This window comes from Mus caroli, chromosome 6 (assembly GCF_900094665.2).
Source record: "Mus caroli chromosome 6, CAROLI_EIJ_v1.1, whole genome shotgun sequence".
Lineage (NCBI taxonomy): Eukaryota > Metazoa > Chordata > Mammalia > Rodentia > Muridae > Mus > Mus caroli.
The window spans coordinates 41,975,730-41,999,254 of record NC_034575.1 but is presented as its reverse complement, the minus strand read 5'-3'; the positions used below and the strand labels follow the sequence as shown (position 1 = coordinate 41,999,254).

Below are 23,525 nucleotides of genomic sequence, written 5' to 3'. Positions count from 1 at the left end.
TGTTGAGTCACTTGTCATAGAACATCACCGACCAATTCTAGAAAGACTATATCTAGTGGGAAAACACAACTTACCTTTGTTTTTCCAGCTGTCTATAAATATTTAATAACAAACATACTGGCATATTGTTTGCCTAAATCCAGTGTTAGTATTGCATGTTAGCCTAGACATGAGTGAATCTAGGCATTCAGCAAGGAAAGTCAGTAAATATGAGACAGTGGGACACACTCCAGCCAACTTGTACCCTGGGGAAAACTGTTAAACCTTCCAGTCTGCTGTCCCTATATAAAAATTACTAGGTTATTTCTAAGAACCTACTTAGCTTAGATTCTATAGTTTAGACAGGGTTACAGATGCTGGTAGGTAGACAAGTGTGATTTACCCAGTACTTGGACAGCCAAGGCAAAAAGGTAAGATGTGTGGGGAGACCCAAACCCAGCCTGGGATATCTGGTGAGACCTTTCAGAAAAAGAAAAAACATAGGGGTCAGTTTTCTCCTTTCACACTGTGGGTCTCTGGGTTATCAGGCCCAACAGCAAGTGCCTTCACCCACTAAATTCTCTCACTGATTTGATAAGCTTCAGTTCTAGATAGATCCAGTCAGCTTGAAGCCCCTATATAGTGGAGGATGGCACAAAGCCTGATACATGGGTAAACTGGTCCATACCACCTCTTCCAGACTGATGACTGGGAAAAGCATTGCTTTCCAGATTCAAGATATTTTATAGCTTGTATTAAAAAGTAGGTATTTACCTAGAAGCACTTTGTTTTCCAGTATCACCTTACCTCTAACCCTTACATTATCTACTAGAAGTTTCTACCTTTGTGGGCAGTATTTGGCCACTGCAAGTTTCTTGGCAGGTCATCAGAACAGTCTGTGAACATTTTGTTAATTCTGACTGGAATATCTATTTATTTTTTTCGAGACAGGGTTTCTCTGTATAGCCTGGCTGTCCTGGAACTCACTTTGTAGACCAGGCTGGCCTCCAACTCAGAAATCCGCCTGCCTCTGCCTCCTGAGTGCTGGGATTAAAGCCGTGTGCCATCACTGTCCGGTGGAATATTTATTTTTACACTTCACCCTGCTATAAATGATTCCAGTGAGGGCCATATGTGTAGATATTATAAATAATCCCATGCTCACCTGGTTAGACAAAAGTCTTGCTAGGTCTGAAAATTAGATGTTGGTAAGGAATAAACATTGTAAAATGATTAATATTTTAAATTTCAAGAACTTGTTGGTTCAGTAGCCAATCTTATTCCTTTTTGGAAGCAGATTTTCAAGTTCCCACAAAGGTAGTGACTTGCTATCCTGGTGAGCCTGGTGGTCTCCAATTAAGTCATTTCCACAGACATTGCCTTTTTATTCTCCAGCCTAGTTTTTCATTCTCACACATGTACTCTTTGCATACTCATTACCCTTACCCTGACTCCCAGTCCCATGAAAACTCTCATACATTCATGTCTATCCCTTTAGCTTTTTGACCCACCATAATTAACCAGGGCCATCTGTGTTACAACTGAGTTTGAAGCTATCCTTCTGAACTCAGTGGGTTCAGAAACGGGTCACACAACTAAATACTGATCCCCATTCTCAAGAACATAGTTGAGATGTAAAGGGCAGGCAGCCGGAGGACACATTTTGCCTCATGTGCTTAAGGCTGCACAGCAAGTGCTCTTACCACTGAGCCATGTCTTCAGACTAGGACCTGTGATCTAAAGGAAGCAAGCCTTTAAAAGGGAAAAGATTAAAAGGTAAGCTGCTGTTGCTCTAATAGTTGCCAGTCTTGCCCCAATACTTGGTCCGTCCTTTCACTCTTTCATCTCTTTGGGAGTAGGCAGACCCCCTGAATCTAGTTTCTGCTTATTTTGCCTTTTAAAAAGTTTTACTTGCCAAGGCAGGGACAACTCATGGCCCCAGGAGGTACTTTGTTAGCATACTTGAGTGTAACCTAGATTTTATCCATAGTTGTACAGTCATCCTGTTACCATGGAGTAACTATATTATGGGGTAGAAATTCAGGGTTTGTAGATGTATAAACTGACATGACCACCCCATGCTATGGTTTTTGTTATAAATATGAGAACAGCCAGAGGCATCTGGAAGAAGCCAGTGCAGAGAGAGGAAGTAGATTGAACATAGCTAGGGTGAGAATAGCAGAGGAAAGAGAATAGAGAAAACATTGTTGAGAAAAGCATTAGCAGAATGAGTAAGGGGGTGGGGCACACAGTAAGAACAGGGTTACATGGGGAGTAGGATGGAGGAGGGGAGCAGGGCTAAGGATTAGCATGGACTTTGAAATGTGTAGTAGGTACTTGTGATACTGAGGGAGCCTGGAGGCCAGCATGCGCACTCAAGTCTCTTCCACCATAAGGGAAATGACTCATTTTGGTTTGAGGACCAGTTCCTTTGGAATGCTGATTTATAGTCCACATTGACCTCATTTCTAGATATTTGGAGTTTCCTTTGGACCTTCCAGGTTTTTGTGTGTGTGTTTCCCCCCCCCCCCTTTTGAGACAAGGTCTACCATGTATCCTAGGTTGGCCTAGAACTTGCTATATAGACCAGGATGGCCTTGAATTCAGAGATTTGCCTGCCTAGCCCCTACAGCCTCAAAAGAAGATAAATGTATGTTATTTCTCTTGCTGTGATAAATCACAACCAAAAGTTGATTTATAGAACAAAGAGCTTATTTGGGTTCTAGAAGGGCGAGAATCCATTATGACAGAAAAGAGTGGTAGCAGAGCAGGAAGCTGAATAAACACATACCAACAACACTGTTCACTTACCAGCAATCTAAAATGTGAGGTTAGCATGGACTTTGGACCTTCCGCCCTAGCAGAGTCTGCAGTCTAGATCCTGTGTACTTACCTGCAAACACATTGATCCTGAAGCATTCAAAGAGATCCCAGCCAAACTTGCTTGTCCTCCTCCCCTATTCTTCATGGATTTAAGGCAAATTCTTAAAAAATAGCATGCTTGTTTCAATTATAAAAATGAACAAATCAACTGTTAGGACAAGCAAGCCATGAGCATCATTGTCTGTGGAGCTCTAGAGCCCTTGAGGGTGATTCACTTGTTAACTGGTTTATATACTGAGAGTCTTAATTATTAAGACATTAGAGAAATGGAGGAATGGGGTATGATGAAGCATGCTTATAATCACAGCACTGGGGAGGCAGAACCAAGATCACAAATTTGAGGCCAGCCTAGGCTGCCCAATTAGACACATTGCTATCTCAAAGCAAAGGGCTAACAATGTGGCTTAGTGTGCAAGCCTGAGATTGATAAGTACAACTGTGTCCCCTAACCCCAAAATAAAGCATGGGAACTTAAATGCATTCAGTGTCAGGCTCTTCAGAATTTCACTGACTTCAATTCTAGCATAGGGATAGCTTGTAAGGAAGCTGAGAACCCTGAGGGCATCCTAAGGAGAATGAACCATGGAGTGGAGTGACAGTGCTGAGACTGGCTGAAGATTCCATCACCACCTCTGCATTCCTCTTGCCCTTTAGCCAGGAAATGGAGACTGAGAGCAAAGGTCGGTGCAGTGCCTTGTGGCAGAGTCCCTGGAGGTCTGAGGATGACCCTGTGCTGGACTGGATCTGAGGAAGAGGAGAGCCTTCAATCCCTGGCCTGGGCCCTCCTTCCGGGGACATCCTGGGGTGAATATGGCAGCCTCCTTGGAAAAGCTTCACTAGGAGGGACCTGGAATGAGAGAGATTCTCAGTTCTCACGTACAAGTGGAAAGGGCTGACCATCCTCTCTGGTGGCCAGGGAGTTTCCAGTAATCTAGATGCTTTGGTCTCTTACAGATTAGAATCATAACCAGTTAGTAAGAGGCCGCCATTTCCTGTCACTAATGGACCTCGGGACTGTGGAGGTATGAGACTGGGAGGCCATGAGCCCATGTTGGCTCTACTTCCATATTCCAGTTCTGCCTACTAGCAGTGATACAGACCAGCTTCTACACCTGTCTTAGTATTCCTTAGTCCCTGCAGAGTTGACAGCAGCAATCTGGAGTATGGTACCTCTCAAACGCCATACTCATGGTACTGAATAAGTCTCAGAAAACAAGGGTCAGTGCCCAAAAAGATTAAGGGCTTTAAAAATTAAGATCTTAATTTCCAATCCAAAGAATGCAGCCCTTTTGGATTTCAGGAAGACAATGGGAATATACACTTGCACAATCATTAAATCTTTTATTTACATATAGAAATTAGTAAAACTTAAAACAAAACCAAATGCAACTTGTACAGAAATCCTTTAATTTTCTTTATTTTCACACATTAAAAAAATGAAACACACTATACAAATGGTTTTCATAGCAGATTACACGTGGGTCCATTCAGACTCGCTCTCGTGTGCTGCCTCAGACGACAGCTGTTAACCAGGGAGCCAATGTATTGATTTAAGTGCGGTAGCATGCAGCCTCAGCATGGAAGGTTCGGTTCCCCTCTGTCTGTGAGTTAGGGTAAATGGCATTGGCGTCTGTTTACAGACTGAAATGTGTCAGTCCTGAGCAGTCCTGCTGTAGCCTGAGACCAGCTGGTGGGAACTGTGGTCTCAGCTTTAAAAAGGAAGGTCCAAATGGCGGCAGGCTGGCTGCTATGAACTTGAGTTGTTTCCATTTTATTCACTGGAACTATCTGCTTGTGGGTCACGCAGACCCTGCTAGATGGGTTAAGCCAAGTAACTGTAGGTGTCCTTCTCACCATCGACTCGCTCCAAATATTCTTTTTCGATGAGAATATCAATGCATTTCTGGGCATTGTTTTAGGAAGAAGAGGGAGTTAAAGAGGGAGAGAAATGCAAATAACCATCAGGAAAGAAGTCTGTCACCCTCACCAGTTACCCTCCACTGACTGAGCTCAGCAGGAAGCAAATTCAACCTGTCTATTGTCCTGAATGTGGTCCTTCAGTAACACCTGTGGGTGACTGCACCCCCCCACCCCCTCCAAACTGCCCTGTGCATTAAGAAGGCAAGGGCTCTAGCACATCTAGGCCACAATCTCCCTTTTTAACAAGGCCTGGCTGCTTCTGGGCAGAACTCTGCTGTCACAGGTCAGGAGCACAGGATGGGTGAGTCAGACCTTGAAGAACATGCTAGCATGGTGCTAATAGCTCCTGACCACTGAGGACTCACCATGCACTGCCATCCCTGGGTTCTCCAATGGCTGTGGCTTACCCAAGTAGTTTCAGAAAAGGAAAGGTCTGCTGAGTCATTGCCATCAGAAACTTGGCAAATGAGATCATTAGTCCCCTAGATACAGGGGAGCAGAAATGGACAAGTATTTCCCAACAATGCAGCCCCGAATGAGTCCCCTCATACTGCCAGGCAAGTTCTCAACAGAGAACACTCTGTACACCACTTCCCACCAGGCAAAATCAGGCAAGGCTGCAGGACAGCTCATTGCCAGAGAAACATAGGGACGGTCGGGGAGGGACATGTGACTTACTCCTCATCAGAATATCAATTATAAAAGTATATTTATGACACATATGCCTCTTATATTTACTTAAAGAATAACGTTAGCTGACTTTCCTTTGTTGAAGTTTCTTGTATGAGTAAGCCAGTTCCCATTTTCCTGAAACAGCCATTAATCCTTTTGCTACAAGTTTCCTAACAATCAGAAGACCTAGCTGCCGCTCTGTAATTAATTCCTGTACCTTGATCACTGGGACCCGAGGTTTGAACCTGGAGGAGAGCTGAGTGAGGACTTCACCAAGTAACTGCTGGTGTTTCAGGACCTTCCTCATTTTCATGATTCTTACGATGGCCGCCTATGCAATCAACAAGAAAAAACACACACTTAGAGGTTTAACAGCTGAGCATGAAAGTTCAGGGCAGCCTGTACCACCTCATACTCAACTTCCATGCTAGGGTAACAACTATCCTACAGGTCAGGGAGGGTACAAGCAATCAGCTCTATCCATGTTTTATCCATCAGCTTTATCCATTAAAATGTTTTGTCTAAGGGGCTAGATTGATGGTGCAGTGGTTTAAGAGTGATGAGGTCTTCCAGAGGATCTGGTTTCAGTTCCCAGGACCTATGGAGTAGCTCCTAACCAAAGAGATGCAGCATCCTCTCCTGGCCTCTGGGGACAGCAGTCACACACACACACCCTATATGTGACTACATATAGACAAAACATGCATATACACTAAATGTAAATTTTAAATATTTTGGAGGCGCTAACTTTGGCCAACTATAAAGCACTAAAGAATAAAGCCATACATAGAAGGTCCCCTTTCCCCCCAATCTCCTGTTTCTTTAATCTACCACATATTACCTGGTTCCCAATACTTAGGCAAGAAGATTAGACTACTTTTGTTTGGAACATAAAATACTTCATCCCTCAGACACCAATGTGCTGGCTTCAGGCATTGTCATCTTTGGCCATCACCGAACTGTGTCATTCTGGCAGCGTTAGAGCACATACAAGGCCAGCACGTTTCCCTAAGTGTACAGTGCAAACATGGATTAGTCACCTGAATCAGTAGTTTGCGGTCTTCCTCTATATTTTTGTGTGTGGTTTCTTGTTCCTGCTTCTGTTCAGTTTTCATTGGTACATTGATATTAACCCTCAATTTCTTACTGTCAAGATAAGAGAGGAAACGGGTCATTAAATAAAAAGTCTGCTTCCTGTCTTTCAACTACACATTCTGCATCCCTGGACTGGGCAGGTGGTTCACACCCATCTCTTCTATATCATTTCTCACCATTTCTACTGCTACCTGGGAACTGCCCCTCCACCAATGCTATGTAATTTTACCACAGAGGGGTGACTGAAGTGACACTTGACCCCTCAATTTAGTGAAGTGTAATAACACCAAAATAACTTGATATAAAGGTCTAAACATGCCGTATCAGCCACTCAAGACTTATTTTCAAAATAAAATCAAACTCAGCATTAAAAGCAGAGTCCAGTTCCCCTGGCTTGTGCCGATCCTGAAGTAGGCCCAGTGCCGGGGATAAGACCAGCAGCTACATATTAGATTTTTCTTACTTTTTATAACCAAGATATAACTTTATTAAGGTGTCTGGCTTCAATTCCACCTCATCAACATTGGCATTTTCATCTTCTAAGACCTAGAAGAAAATAACTGTTACTAGGCACATCCTAGGGAAAGGGTTTCTTCTAGCTCAACACAAAGTATACAAACATACCAGCAATTTCGACTTCAGTAAAATCTGTAGGACTTGTGCCAAAATGTCCTGCAATCAGAGAAAGATGGTAAGCAAGGAGGAAGAATACTTCTTTACAGTGCCTGTCCCAGAGGCCCAGCCTCACAGGAATGGTCATCACCTCAAAGCAGAACTATCCAGAGAAAGTGACATGGCTTGTTCTTTATGGCCTGAAGCACCCACTCTTCAAAGGCAATAATAATGCAGTTTCCCACAAACACTGGACACAATATATGGCCTGCTTCTTCAATGAAACCTACAGGAAATGATTCACTTCTTCGATGTCTGAAGGTTCACAAGACATTTATGTGGTGCTGTGGATCAAACCCAAGGCTTTGTGTGCCAGGCAAGTGTTCTACCAGTAAACTACCCCTGAACATGCAAATGAAACAGTAAGGAGCTTCAGCAGAACCAAAGTTGCACTGCATTCAAGAACATGCTGACACTTGGAGGCAGCTGACTTGCTGCCAACTTGGCTTTAGTTGGCAATTCAGTGCATCATGTGACCTCTGTAAGCATTAGCTGCTCTGGTGTTTCCAGAACCATCAAGCCTCATGGCATGGGCACTTAACTTTCTCACCTGCACTCTTAACCAAGGCTCCCATGCTGTCAGAGAAGTGACAGCTATGCACTGGGGTCTGGAGGAGGGCAGCTAAAGACCCATAAGGTAATTCTAATAATACAAAAATGTAGAAAGACTGGTGTGGCATTGAGGAGAAGGCCAAGTAGAGACTAGAGAGGCAGACCTGTCAACCTTTCCAACCAGCCAGCAAAAAATTAAAAGTAGGTTTCATTGAAATAAAAAAAAATGTATGTACAACAGTGTACCCATCAGTAAGTACACGTGTCAAAAAAAAATTAAATGGGGGTGGGGACCACTTCTTAATTGGTGGAGTACTTGGCTAGCATGCCCAAGGCCCTGGATTCAATCTCCTACACTGCATAAAAATGGGTGTGGAGCATGCCAGTAATCTATTACAGATACACAGGACAGTAAGTTAGTTTAAGGCATTCTCTACCTACTTAGTGAATCTGAGGTCATCCTAGAGTACAGGTGACTATTTCAACAACAGCAACAGAAAATCCCAACCAAACAAAAAATAAAGTGAATGAAGAAAGTTAAAATTTCTTTTATCTGCTTCCCAGCACTCACGTGAAAGCTCAGCCTTGTCTGGAGTGCTATGGGGAATAAATGAGTGAATCCCCAAGTCATACTGCTGTGCAGCCTAGCTGAATGGATAAGCTCCAGATTCACTGACAGATGCTGCTTCAAACAAAGAATGGCATGTGCACCACAGTGACATCTACTTCTAGTCTCCAACATGTGAATACAAACAAGTACATATATCTACACACACACACACACGCATGCACGAACGCACACACGAACGCGAAACACACACAGAGACAGACAGTGACTGACTGGGTTTAAAACAGAGCATTTCGAGGGACAGTGGTGGTAGCACACACCATTAAGCCTAGCACATGAGAGGTAGAGTCAGATCTCTCTGGGTTCATAGCCAGCATGGATTACAAAGAGAGTTCCAGGATAGCCAGGGCTACACAGAGAAACCCTTTAAAAAAATAGAGCATCTCACAATGTCCTTATAATGCTGACAAAAGAGAGCATTTCTTAACATCCTTACGAAACTGGCATAAAAGTTTATAAGGATACAGCTGGAACTGGCCACCACCATCACAAGTGCTAGCCACCATGTCTGCCTGAGAACCCATATGCTTTCTCCAAAACAATTTGCTTAAATACTATAAAGTCATAAAATCATGATAGTGGCACATGGAGCTTTACACCCTAGATCTTAGTACCACCAGTACCAGGAATGTGCTGGATGCTCCTCACACAAGTTTGAGACTAGTCAGGTTAACTTTTGGCTCAAATGAACCTTGCCCATTATAGAAACTTCTCTGACTCAACCATGAGGACTCAGTGGTCCTGTCGGCATCCAAGGTGTCAGACACCGCAGTGAAATGCTCTCTGTGGCTCTATCTGGCCTGGCCTTCTGGTGCCTTGGTCAGAGTTTACTGCTTTTTACTTTTTTCTCCATGCTGCTAACATCTATTAAGCCAAAGAAACCCATGTCCTCTCCCCCTTTTCACAACATCCCAATGAACAAACAAGAGGCAGCTTGAGAGTAGCTTGAGAGTAGAGCGTGAGTACAAAACAGTGGAAATACCATTTTAATCTGAGTGCTGTCAGTCAGCTGCTGCACAGTATAGGCGTCTTCTGTGTTATACTGAAGCAGGATTGCCATCTGAAATGTGGACGCCTTCGTGGTCCAGAGGAAAGAAAGAGGAAATGTGAAAACATGGGAAAGGTACAACCTGCTTTCATGAAAAGCATTCTTCAGAGGCCAAAAAGGAGAGGGAATACAAAATGTCACAACCAGGGGAATGGATATTTTCCTTAAAGATACCTTTCAAACACTGAAAAGACTTTCATTTTTCTCCTGCAATGTATCCTATATAAGCATAAATATATGAGCATACCTACAATATAAACACACACCAGGTGTAGAGACATTAATTATGAGTTTAATTTTTATGCATAGTAGAATAAAAATTACTCTGGGGGGTGCATACCATTTATAATGTGTGTGTTTAAGTTGCCAGAGACCTCCAAACCAGGTATAATGGTTACTTAATTAACTTATCAATGTGGAAGTACAAAGGTTAAACTAGTGGGTAGTTTGCGTCACATACTCTACAGTTTAATTACCATTCATTACCAGCTCACTACTGAGACCTTTTCAAGGAATGAAGTAAGTTTTACTTGTGAAACACACCGAGAGTAGAAGGAACCTAAACTTTGAACCACAGTTAACTGGACCCCAGCTTTTGTAGAAATGCAATCAGCCCATAGCTGTTATTACTAGGCATTGCACACTGCTAGATGTGCTAGGGAGTCTTACCACTGTGAGGCTACAGAGAGCTCTGACTGGAACTAGAGAGTGAATGTCAGCTTTTAAATTTGTCACCCAAACATGTCATGCAAACCTACCAAACCTACCAAAGATCACTTCTATGGTGTAAGCAAACACCGCTAACTCAGTGGAGGAGAAACCTGAGGCTCAGAGTTTCCTTAGAAGTGACTTGCATCTATAGTCAGAGAAAATGAATTCAGCTCACCTGCCCATGACAAGCATGCTTTACTCCCTACATGGCTTTGTCAGAAAATGAACTGCATCCCACTGCATGAGCTATCTAACTGGGTTTCTATAAGTTGTCTTATCATCAATTAGTACTTAAATATTTTACCCCAAATAAAACGATTTTACCTGCAAAGTGTATCTGTTTTTGAAGCAGTTAGTGACCAGTTCCCCTTTGGACAGTTGATACAACCATGTCAGTTTTCTGCCACTGTGACGGCTGGCGTAGAAAGCTGTAAATCGCTGATAACTGCGCTCCAACTAGATGAAAGAACAGCACTGTGCGGCATCCATGGCTTTCCATTCTACAGTCAGCATTTCTAAATAAAAGTCCCTGCCCCAAGTTCTGAGAACAAAATCAGTGCTTACAGAGAAGTGAACTACAAATGCCGGGGACTGTCTTGTGAGCATTTTAAGACTGCAGAGTGAGTACCAAAGCAGGTTTCTACCTCATGCCCAGTAGGTACATCAAGAGTTCACCATGCAACCAGTGAGTCTCTGCTTGTCAGGAATAAGTCAACACTGTTTGCTGCAACAGAGAGCCTTTCGCTATTTAACACAGGCCCATTTCACATTCCCCACAAACAGTGCACTGACTGTTTACACAGCACTGCGGTCTGCACACTAAGGTCAAGCAGCCCTTTTCCCTCTTGCCAGCTGAAAGAGACCAAGAAACAAAACCAAAACTATCCTTACCTCTGACGGCAAGGCAAACGTGCAAGACTGCTGAAAGGGCCACGATCCAGAACTCAGGACCTGAATACTGAAGTCCACTGTGGGAAGGAACACATTTAATTACTCTCCAAATTTTAAAATTCTATTGTTTCTCACACACACACACACACACACACTCTCCAAATTTTAAAATTCTATTGTCTCTCTCACACACACACACACACACACACACACGAAATAGTCAAAAGATTTAAAAATTCATTACAAGTCTAGTAGGCTACACATACACAGTGAGATGTCCTATATCAAAACTTCCAACCAAAGGTTGAAGAACCTAGCAACTGTTTTCCTCCAGGGCAATGGTTTTCCACTTTACTGTCAATACAGAGTTTCTAAGCTGATCTGCCTTGATCAATTTCATTTTTTCCCCTTCTGGATATGAAGTTCAGCATGCACAAGCAATGGATGGTGACCAGGAATGATTGATTAACAGACCCAAATACAGGAAAACGGAAAGCGCAACAGCAAACCACTACCTCCACTACAACTTGTGTACCATGTACTACTGTCAAGACAGACAGTAGAGACTTGTGGAACCTATTAATTAGGACACTTTCATCTTCACAGATAACTTAGATGTCCATTAGCAATACAAGCTTAATGATGACAGCAATTTTGATTTGGGAAGAATAAAATTCTCCAACTTTCTTCAAAAACAAGTAAGAGAGAGAAGAAAGAAATGTATTCAAATTCAGGTTCAAAAGGCAAAACAAGCTCATGGATCAGCACAAGACCGAGGCCAGAAGCACCTGACTGGTCTCAGCAAAAGTTGCCATCATCCCATCTGGGTGGTAGGAGGAGGAGAGAGCACTTGGAAGGAAACGCCTGCTTCTAAGTCGTGGAAACTCTGACCCCATTTACCACCCTCACTCCGTATTATGTCACTTCTCTCATCTGCTACCAAGAGCCCAAACAGCCCTGCTATGAGCACTCAGTACTCACAGTCCAGCGGTTCTGAATTCGTCAGGTGTTTTTTGAACTGTTCATTCAGATCTTTGCTTACACCAATGTCTTGAAACATTCGCTGAAGTTTGGAAGTGTACTCAAAACCACAAGCTTGCTGAAATAAACCCAGGCAACTGTCTCATTAATTTGTATAGAAACATGAATGTATGCAATGCATATAAGGGATTTTTTGAGAAATCACAATACAACATATTTTTCTTAAGTTCTTTGAAGCTACTACTACTAAGATTTAGTCATATCTTATGGCATAAATATATAAAGATTAAAATTTTATGTTCTAAAAGACCATTAAAAGTTGGACAATTGGGTCTTCAATATGCAGTAAACATAAACATAAATATGCCACTTTAAAGCGGCAATTTAAAGAGATTACGACTAGGAAATAATTTAGAAACAGGTGGAATGTTGTACATATGAAAGCACCATACTCAGCAGGCAGAGGCTAGCCTGGGCTGTCAATGACCCTCAAACCAAACCCTTCCAATAGCCCAAATAACCTGCTTGTCCCTTATTCTACCACTAAACTGTCTTTTTTAGAATGTGCCTGCTGACGTTTAAACCTCTGGGGTGGAGGTGTCTGAAGATGAGTCCTTGTGAGTTCATGAGTGTAGGCTGCCTCTTTAAGAGGATGTTACCCTGTGAGTAATGGGCCAAACAGTGGTTGACTGAGAGCCAGGAGAGCCTGCTTCAGAAACAAGATCTAGATTTTAAGACTTCTGAGTCCCCAGAATGGAGAGTTCATTTCTTTGCTTAAGTTTCCTGGCCCATGGTATTTTGTTTTGGAGTCTGAGCTAAAAAAACCACTAAGCATTCACACAGAGCCAACAAGGCTGGGTGTGTGGGAGGTAGGTGATGATGTGGCAAAGGTGAGCAGAGCCTGGCCAAGGAAGGGCTAAACAGGGTGGCAGAGGAAGGAAAGCACCGGAGGCCTGGCTGGAAAGCAGGTCTCACACTGCACGAACCAAGTCAATAAACTCTGAGGAAATTGGGATTCTCCAGGAAAAAAATAGTACCTTTAACTTGGAGATCATGCTTGCTTCAGCATCGTCACTCGCACTGTTTTGATGTACCAGCCTCTTGGCAAGCATCTTTGCATAGAACTTCTGAAATACATCTTTGTCCTCGATATACTTGAAGACCACCATCTGGCAAAGTCAGGGAAAGAACGCCTTAGTGAAACTAACTCACAAGCTGATTTGTCTCTAGCTACCTCCAGGAGCTGCTTGGTTTTGGGTGGGCCTATGTTCTAACCTGGCACAAACTCACCCTGAAATGTTCACAATAAATAGTGCCACACATTCCTTAAATCCCAGTTGACTGGACTAGACTTAGTAGCAAGAAGCAAAGTACTAAGGCTGGAGAAATGGCTCAGAGGATTAGGGTATTTGCTGTTCTTGCAGAGGACCTGAGTTCCCTTCCTAGCACATGGTGGCTTACAACCATCTCTAGTTCCAGGAGATAGAACACCCTTCTGACTTCCTCAGGCACAAGCACACATGTAGTACGTATACATACATGTACACAGGCAAAACACTCATATGCATACAATAAAATAATCTTTGAAAATTTAAAACAAAAAAGAAGCTAAGTACCAACATTAAAAGTAAAATTTAGGAGTAAAACCATAAATTCAAAATCAAAATACTTATGACTTTGCACATTTCAGGCCCAATATAAAAAGAGCCTTACAAAGGGCAATGGGTGTGGCCATGAAACACCTTACCACTTGATTGAGGGTGTCTTCTAGTTCTGCCTCTTCTGGGTTCTTGGAACTGAAATTTAAAAGGGCAAGGTGTTTACAAACAAGCAAGCAGATGTGCACACATACCACTCTGCCAAACTAGCAGTATCACATGTGGCTTCAAGTATTTAATAATGAGTTCTCAGATCAGCTGGTGAGCTAGGGGAGGTCACTTTCCTCTCCTAAGGCAATCTGGCAGTCTCACATTGTACCCCATCATGGAAGAGATTACAAAATAGCCACTAGGATATCTAAGATGAAAACTGACAGAAGTTAATTATAATATTATGAAGTTTCTCTTCAAGACAACCCACTTAAATATCAGTAAGTGAGCTGCATTCTTACAATTGCTCCCTACAATCTGAGATAGCAAGTGACCTTACCCAATGTTTCCCCACCACGTACAAAGCATGTAACACAATTCTCCCAATAGTGAGCTGTTTCGATTTTGCTACTGAGCTACGCCCACAGTCTGAAATGCTGCATGGCCTACATTTTGTACAATTGTTTTCCAGCTCACTGATGATGACTTGTTAACTTAAAAATAAAAAGGGTTTATGTGTATGTGTGTATGCCTGCTTGTCTATATGAGCACCACATATACACACAGGAACCTATGCAGGCCAATAGAAGGCATCAGATTCCCTGGAACTGGAATTACAAATGTTTGTGAGCTGCCCAATTGGATACTAGGAAGTAAACCCAGGTCCTCTACAGGAACAGCAAGTGTCCTTAACAGCTGATCCATTGCTCTGGCCCTGAGAGTTAAACTGTCATTGTTCACATTGGCATTTGTGGGTATTTTCTTAGCCTTAGAGAGCTTTATAAAATATACTGACACCAGAATCAGTAAAATTTGGGGACCTATGCCCCCTTTATAGCATTTGGTGATGTGGTTTGTGGGACAGAGGCAAACCTTGAACATTGCAGGAATAAAACTGTGACAGGGAGAGAAGCTAAGGGAACATACCGAAGAGGAGGCAGCCATGCCTGATTATACCACTTGCTTCTAGCTCTGAATACAGCTAAGAAGATTAGGAAAATGTCAGGTGAGTAGACGGTGACTGGAAAATGAAGTGTATTTAGCACCAACAAATGACCAAATAAGAACAAAACTTTAAAATAGTCACATGGCTGAATTTGGTGGTGTGCTCTATATACCCAGTATGTGGAAGGCTGTGGGTAGGAGGGCTGCTGGGAGTTTTGAGGCTAGCCTGAGCTACACAACAGCTCTGTCAAATGTAGACCAACACATAATCCATATTGTAGTATTCAGTTTTCTACGACTGTTCAGAAAGCCAGTGGGAGTTGATGCAGGTTCTAACAATGTAGTGCAATACAAGTAAGTGTAATGCAAATACTGATCCCTTGTATTAAACTCCAGTTTAAATAGGGGTACTAGGAAAAATACAATACCAAGTCAGTACCTTTTCTTCAACAAGGAGTCACAGTACCGAGCAAGCAGCTCAGGGGATTTACTGGATGACTGGGCCATTTTGGTAACCGCATTGTTGTTTATGAAGCGACCACAAGCCTGTGTATATAAGAGACAGTTAGAGAAAAGGTGTCCTGTACCTACATACTCAATAGGCATCTCAGTGACACACTTACCTTATCAAGAGCAGCTACGAAGCCAGCATCGTTGTTGAATGCTGACATCACCAGGGCATTGTATTTTTTATGAACATCCAGCACTGTCTGCACATACATCTTGGGGTCCTTAGGTAGAGGGAAAGCCAAAAACAAACAATCAAAACCACACATTTCACTGCTGCAAAATGTTCTACAAGTTTTAACTACATCTTCAAAGAAGTTAATATGATCAGAAATACTTTTGGTTCCATCACTAAAACACACAGGACATTATGTTTCCATGTAAAACAAAAATAATTCTTCAAATTAAAAATTAAATTCCTTAAAAAAAAAAAACTTGAAAAGATCATGAAATTTGATTTTTTCAAACGACAGGTCTGAACACAGATGGGGACACACAATGGAAACTGTGTGGCCAAGGTCAGGGACAAGCACTGGGGACTCCTGGTGTGGGCAACAGGGACTCTTCAGACAAAAGAAAATAGCGGAAGATGCTAAAGGGGACAGTAATGGTAGAAGATACAGGAAATGGATGGAGAAGGAATCAATATCAATGGTCAAGTAGCAGTCACTATTTGCCAGCCAAGGACCAATGTGTGGCAGGTATAATTTTTAATGTCCACTTTATATAATTAAACTTAAGTTACACTTCTTACTAAAGTAAGTGGCAGCTGAGTCCTGTAAGGACCCAGGGAGATGACTTCTGAGTCTGGCATGTTCTCTTCAGCTTTCAAAATGGAAAGACCCAGCCAATGGACACAGAGAGGCAGGAAGGCTCTTGAGTAGCCCTTCCTAAACCAGGAGCTTCAGGTGCACAGAAAGCCAATATTCTGGCAATGCCTCTAAATTCCTGACGTACAATTTCACTGCTGATATTTTTGAAACAGCCTTTCTCAATGTAGCCCAAGCTTACCATAAGCTTATGACCTTCCCCTGCTGCCACCACTGTGTCCAGACCCCAGTTCCTGACACACTGTCTTGCACAACTCAGGAATGAGAAAACAGAAACCCCTAAATACTAATTACTTTTTTAATTAATACTAATACTATGTTTTTTTAATTAATCATGAATAAAACCAGAATCTTATGATACAGTAATTTTCTATACACTCAGGGATGCCTTGTTTAAAAATATAATAAATAGATGCAAAATTATTATGAAAAAGTATATAGTATGATGATACAATTTCACTGAGATGGAAAGATGGTCTTTACCTGATACAATCAGATAATCTGGTCCCTGTCTCCTGACAACTACTCCTGTATGTTGCAGAGATGGCACCACTCTAAAGAAAGCATCCGAGAGCACCTACAAGTCAAGCATGCACCTTGCTTCATATGGGCTCTTCTTTTTTAAGAAATGCATTTTTTTCCCTTTGCTTGACTTAGTTTTGGTTTGTCATTAAAGCTCATATTACTTTGGCAAACTCAGGTTTTAAACTGATTTCTGATCTCACATCAAATTACTGCATAACATTCATATTCTCTTCACTTATGATTTCCATGGTCATTGGGTTTACAAAAGGCTCTAGCCTACAGTGAGCATCCAACCACAGGAAAATGCATAACCACTAGGACCACCCAGCTCCCATAAGGATGCTAACATCGTTAACATCCTTGAAAGGAACCAACTGCTTGTTAACTTTAAAGATTCACATTGCTTATAAAGCCTGTTATTTTGGGGACTATGACTCAGAGGATTCATACAAGGTAAATATATATATATAGATAGATATAGACTGACAGAGACGCGCGCGTGCACAGACACACACACACACATTCCGGTACTTTTTTTTATTTTACAGTGACTAAAGCTTAGCAGTAGAGAGGCGATAAACGCCCATTTATTGAGAGGCGAGATCCCTTACCACGTGTTCCCACCTCTCACTGTGGCTCCTAAAGTACTGACCTTAGCTTTACCCCCACACACCTGTTCGCTTATCTTTGTAGCGATTTACAGATTGAGTCTTGGATGTCAGTATTGACTCTATATTTATTGTTATGCACTAGAAGAATTGTAACTGTTTCTCTGGCTTTTTCATCTTTTTAAATTTTCCCTCAGATTCAGGATTTGGAATCAAATTTCTCAGTAAATGCCTAGAAAAAATTCCCACGTGGACATGCAATGCTTAGCAAAGAATAAAGTAGCCTTCAGATTGATTCTAGATTCCTCATAATAGAGAAGACCCAGTAGAGTATGGGTGACAAGAACAATACCAGATATCAAGCCCCGAAGTAGATTTAGAAAGTTCATTATTACAGTGAGTATGTATGACATGCGTAATATGGAGGAGGAGTGCCACAAGACCAGTATGGAGCTCAGACAATTTTGGGAGGTCAGTTTCTTCATTCCACTATGGGTCCTCCAAATCAAACTCTTATTTTTCTTTGTTTTGAGGCAGGGTCTCATAGCCCAGGCTAGTCTCCTATGTACTATATATAGTCAAGGGTGGCCTTAGGTCTGATGTTCCTGACTCTGCCTCTGCCTCCTGAATGGTAGAGTTACAAATATGCACAACTATGCCTGGCTTTGAGAAAAAAAGTTGAGGTTTAAAACAAAATGAACATAATAGTGTTAAATCTGGCCCACACCCATAACAACACATGAGAGGTTTTTGGTTTTTTGCATAAGAAACACAGCTCCTCTCAGTTCCCAAGAGATCTCTCTCATTAAATGTCCGTGATTCTGAAAGCTGTTATATCATCCATGACTGACACTTTTAACAACCTAGACAAAAATCCCAGCAAGCTTGCACAGCCTGACCTTCAGAAGTCATGGGGTTCCATATTTCCTAAGCTACAAAGTGATCAACTCCCCTCCCTCATCACTATCATTTCATCTTGTTTTAACAAAGTGCTTACAGCCTGTTTCACTTTCTATACTGTAGCAATGTTTTGAATAAAAATCTAGTCTTGTCAATTACATGATTATTAATAATAATATGCTTAGCAGCTTTCCTTGTGTCCGTCAAGTAGAGTTGACATAATTAACATGCTTCCACGTTCTCACAACATCTGCTCAGCTATCTCCAATCTTTCTAGTATCTCCTTAAATCCTGACTTATTTCTTTAGACTGTGCTTATTCACAGTCACTGAAGGGCTATGTGGGATCTCTCTCTGCCTAGGTGGAAAGTAACTGAAGACAACATTAAACATTGAATTATGGCCTCTACATGCACTGGTACACACATATGTACATATCCCCAGTTCCAAAGCACACACAAGAAAACCAACACTGGTCTTCACAAAGGCCTGATTCAGGCAGTGAGGCATATGCCCATATAGTAGGATGACGTGGGAGGCTGAGATAAGAGGAGCTGTATAGTAAGACTTAGACACCACTTCTGAGGATCAGCTGTGATCCCAAATTCTGACCCAGTACTTTTCAAGAATACTGTCATAAGAGATAAATTGGGATTCTTTAGGCTTTTAAAGAAACATCTCATTCTTCATGTGTGTAAAATGGTCCTCTAATAGATTTAAACAATGCTTTCAAGCTAAGCCTGGAGCCACCTTGAAGAGCAAAGTTTGAATCTGCATTTTTCATTGGGTCAGGGTTAACTTGTTAAACTCTGTAATGAAGCAGTTAACCATTATCAACACAGCTACTACAGGATACGTAGGTTCTTCCTGAACACTCTGGATAATCTGCCTTTTGGAAATTAGGGGAAAGAAATTATAGTTTGTTCCCAGGAAGAAGAAAACACATCATACAATCATCTAGGGATAAAAGTATGACTGTTATCCTTAAGTACCTGGCCTTTTGAGTAACTCTGTGTCCATATAAATCATCTACCTCAACATAAAGCCAAAGTTTCAGAAACACACGCCTTGACCACAAACCATCAACTGCAGAAAAAGAGACAACTGTTTGTAGCACACCCACTAAATGTTTAATCCTGAAATTCCTTTCTCTATCAGCCACCAAGCCACCCCATGTGTGTTCAGGAATATAAAAATCATTCATTCATTCATTGGTATAAATAGGGTCTACACAGACCTGGCTTTCTTGTGACTCACTATGTAGACCAGGCTGGCCTCAAATTCACAGAGATCCACCTGTCTTGGCCTCCTGGGTGCTAGATATAAAGGCGAGTGCTACCATGCCTAGCTATAAAGCTAACTTTGATATTAACTGGGGAGAGAAAAGGGAAATAAACATAAGGTCCCACACACTACATAGTACAGATTCACACTTTTAATAGCCCTTTTCTTCTCTGTCAATTAGTAGAAATAAGATTGCATGTAGCTTAAAGCTTGAAAAGCAGAGACAAACACCAGTCATTTAAGAGACATTATCCTATGCCAAATATCCCGGCCAACCTAATAAATATAAACTCTGTTTAAAAAAAAAAAGAGAGACGCTATCTATTCTCTTTATTGCAATCTCTGTTCCTTTTAGCTCCAAACATTTGCTTGGCCTAAGATCTAGGTTTGTAGTTTGTTTTTTAGGATAGGGTCTTACTCTCTAACCTAGAACTCAATAGGTCTAGAATGCACTAGGTAGTCCAGGATGGTCTTGAATTCATGGCCCATCTGACAAAGCTTGGACAGTGAGAGACAAGGTTGAACCAACAGGGGGGTCACTTTAGTACTTGTCACTGTACAACACAGTTTACATAAGAATTTAGTTTGATGTGGAATAAAAACTAATTTGGGAATGAACTGCTTCCATAAGGAGCTCCCTTACAGAATGACTAAACTCTTCCTTTTGTTGGAAAAAAAATGAGTATCCTGGATATAAAATGAGTTTTGTCATGCTAGATTTTAAATTTAAGTTTAAAGATTATTGTATGTTTTTCTGTGCTTGTGTGTAGTTTTGTTCCACAAGAAAAATCTAAACTATTCTTATTCTCCCAAGGTTTCAGACCTATCATTCACAAATTTAGGCTAAGCGGTGGCTCATCAGTTAAGAACATGTATTGTCCTTGCAGAAGACCAGAGTTTCGTTCTCAGCACACAAACTGGGTGACTCACAACAAATCTGGCTTCTGTGGGTACCACACCCATAAACACAAACCCATTTTTTAACACAGTGAAAAAATATAAATGAACAAAGTAAAAAAACATAAAAAAACAGAGAGGCTAGAGGCAGGTAAGATCACTGGATGCTCTTCCAGAGTGTCAGGGTTCAGTCCCCAGCACCTAAACAATGGCTCACAACCATTCATAACTCCAGTTCCAGGAGCTCTGAGCCCCTCTCTATTCTGACCTCCTCAGACATACATGCATTCAGACAGAAACACTAAAAGAAGATAAAAATTAAAAAGGAGACTATCAATACTTAAAAAGCTGCTGGAGAGAGCTAGGTGTGGTGGTGCAAATCTTTAAGGAGGCAGAAGAGGCAGTAGATGGATCTCTGTAAATTCAAGCATGGGCTACATCATGAAATCCATCTTAAAGGGGGCTGGAAGGGAGGCAATGCTAGAATAATTTAAGGATTTTGTGAACATTCTACTTTCAAAAGTCAAAACAGGTTCTCTGTATCGGTAAAACTGTACAAAGATTCACCACACACACCTGCAGTTGGCATGTGAAAATAACGGGCTCAATTGCTTTTCAGTCAGGTCCTACTTACATTTAGAGCAGCTTCTCCACACTTCTCAATTGCTGCAAGACCCTGATTATGAATATGTGTCTCTAGTAGTTTTTTCAATTCTCCTAGGCCATCCTGAATTCTAGATACAAGATTATACATGCGGCCCAAATCTGAAAGAAAAAAGGAACCAATTTTATGCATGGAAACCAACTGTGCATACTTATTCTGTTCATTAAGTACTTATATCAAGTGAAAAACACTGTGAAATAGGAAATCATCTTCTAGATCTGATGTACTTTGTTAAAATCAACAACAGGGTCAGGTAATTAAAATTATATTTCTCCTTTACCAGGAGAATCTGCTAATGTACCATTGAGAAAAAGCACTGGATGCTTTCTAAAATCTTGATAAGCTATTTATGCCCCCAAAAAGGTACTAAAATATTTGCCTAAAAAAATAAACTTAATATAGATAGATACCTCTTTCAACTGTAAGTCACAAAAGGAATCCTCAAATTTTTCATTTCATATGTTTTCAATTTATGGTAGTTAAAGATGGAAAGTCCTAAATCCCAAAACTATGTGACTGAATCACTAACAGCTCCACTAGCAACGAGGAGCAAATAAGGGAACTAAAAACAAAACAAAAACATCTTTTCATCTTTTAAAAGGATAGAAGGAGGAATACTCAAAACATAAAACAAAACAAAAAAATCTGCCCACCATTGGTAATACCAACAGAAGTGTATGGAACAAATTATATTCACCTTCATTCTTGTCAGCATCCAATAAATTCTGAAACTCTGTGTGAAAAATTTCCAAGTGTTTTTCAATGAGGACCTGCTCACATTTCCGTGCTAGTTCATCTTGTGTGCTCTCATGGAGGTAAACCTGAACTCTCCGCTGTTCCTCAAGCAAACGAGCTTCAGCCTGTAGAGAATTCAATCAAAGTAAACCAACGAATGGCTTGCTTCACTTTTAAAGAACTAGTATGTGAACAACAAATTAAATTCACAAATATTCCCGTAAAGCATGATTAAGAAAAGAGAAATAGGACTTTAGACTGTAGGGTGACTGCCAACCATATTATAAAGTCACTGGTCTATTCTACTCTTTCTGAAATACAGGCTCTAGTCCTTTAAGTGCCTTAAGAACATTATCATAATTAACAGTTCATATGTCTTCCTATCATTTTTCTTTGGGTAAATGGTATTTCACATCTTGAAGGCAATATTCCCCACCCCTGTGGGAAAAACCTACAGGTCTTCTTCAGCATTCGAACACTGGATTAGGAAGCTCTACTTTGGTCTGAAAGCTGTTTGAAGTCAAGGGTCATACCAATATGATCCTAGAAATGACCATTCAGAAATAATAATCAGTAATAAGGAAAAAAAGGAAGGATGGACGAACACAGCAGCCTTCCCTTGTCAACCACTAAAAACACACTTCTAAAGCCCACTTGGACACCACAGCGTGTCAACTTCTTGAATTTCTTTCCAAGAAAGAGAGGCTAACAGACAATTTAACACAACAGAAACTCAAGAAAGACAGTATATTTTAGAATCTGTCACCAGAAACATGTGGGGGTAGAGTCACTGAAGACATCAGAACAAGGAAGAAACTGCAGTTAAGTCTTGACTTATTCAGATGATCTGAATAAGAGAAGACAAAAGTTGTATTTTACTCTCCACACAGACTTTTCAGATTTAGTGTAATTGTGGAAAAATTTGGAGAATTACTATTAGAATTGAATAAACATTCAATACCCAGAAAACTGACTAGGCAAAGCTTGGACCATTAAATATGATCACGAGTGGTTATTCAATCACAGGAAAGCAGCTAGAGCCATAGCATACTCAGCAGAAAGCTTATCATGCAAAGTAAGCTTAAACAGTAAACTGTGTATTAATCACCAAGTCCATATCCTAAACACAGAATGACCTCTAACAAAGCAGTAAGTATATTAAAAAACGCTGGAACGAGGAACAGATAAGTCACAAAAAAACCCCACAAAATGTTAGAAGTTAATACATTTCTAGTAAGAAACTCAAATATCAAAGTAATTCATAGTACACTTGATAAAATATTATCCACTAAAATATTCCAAATCATTAATGTGTAAGTTTAAACAAAACAAAGCAAAACAAGCCCCCATGCCCCCCAAAAACCCACAGCAACATTCTGGTCTGGTAAGTAAAAGCAGATAAATAATGAACTATCATTCTTCTTCTTCTTCTTTTTCTGTTTAGTAGCTGTTTATTTTTATTTTATTTTATTAGATATTTTCTTTATTTACATTTTAAATGCTATCCTGAAAGTTCCCTATACCCTCCCCCAACCCTGCTCTCCTACCCACCCACTCCCACTTCTTGGCCCTGGCATTCCCCTGTATTGGGGCATATAAAGTTTGTAAGAACTAGGGACCTCTCTTCCCAATGATGGCCGACTAGGCTATCTTCTGTTACATATGCAGCTAGAGACACAAGCTCTGTGGATACTGGTTAGTTCATATTGTTGTTCCTCCTATAGGGTTGCAGACCCCTTCAGCTCCTTGGGTGATTTCTCTAGCTTCTCCACTGGGGGGCCCTGTGTTTCA

At 41.1% G+C, this 23,525-nt stretch overlaps 1 protein-coding gene across 4 annotated transcripts in view; it reads right to left on the bottom strand.

Moving 5' to 3' along the window:
• Positions 1 to 4,183: 4,183 nt before the first annotated feature.
• Positions 4,184 to 23,525, bottom strand: part of Cul1 (cullin 1) — a 74,555-nt gene continuing 55,213 nt past the window's right edge. For 3 of the 4 annotated variants that reach the window (XM_021164540.2, XM_029478302.1, XM_029478301.1), the window contains exons 8-22: positions 21,697 to 21,859; positions 20,970 to 21,100; positions 15,409 to 15,516; positions 15,225 to 15,331; positions 13,780 to 13,828; positions 13,070 to 13,201; positions 12,033 to 12,150; positions 11,052 to 11,128; positions 10,485 to 10,616; positions 9,384 to 9,476; positions 7,174 to 7,221; positions 7,013 to 7,095; positions 6,495 to 6,600; positions 5,672 to 5,785; positions 4,263 to 4,765 (exon numbers count right to left, since the gene is read on the bottom strand). In XM_021164540.2, coding sequence (XP_021020199.1) covers positions 4,685 to 4,765; positions 5,672 to 5,785; positions 6,495 to 6,600; positions 7,013 to 7,095; positions 7,174 to 7,221; positions 9,384 to 9,476; positions 10,485 to 10,616; positions 11,052 to 11,128; positions 12,033 to 12,150; positions 13,070 to 13,201; positions 13,780 to 13,828; positions 15,225 to 15,331; positions 15,409 to 15,516; positions 20,970 to 21,100; positions 21,697 to 21,859 — 1,542 coding nt within the window. In that variant the 3' untranslated portion in view covers positions 4,263 to 4,684. Of the gene's footprint in view, positions 4,766 to 5,671; positions 5,786 to 6,494; positions 6,601 to 7,012; positions 7,096 to 7,173; positions 7,222 to 9,383; positions 9,477 to 10,484; positions 10,617 to 11,051; positions 11,129 to 12,032; positions 12,151 to 13,069; positions 13,202 to 13,779; positions 13,829 to 15,224; positions 15,332 to 15,408; positions 15,517 to 20,969; positions 21,101 to 21,696; positions 21,860 to 23,525 lie in introns of all 4 variants that reach the window. The other variant, XM_021164539.2, reaches the window with a different exon arrangement.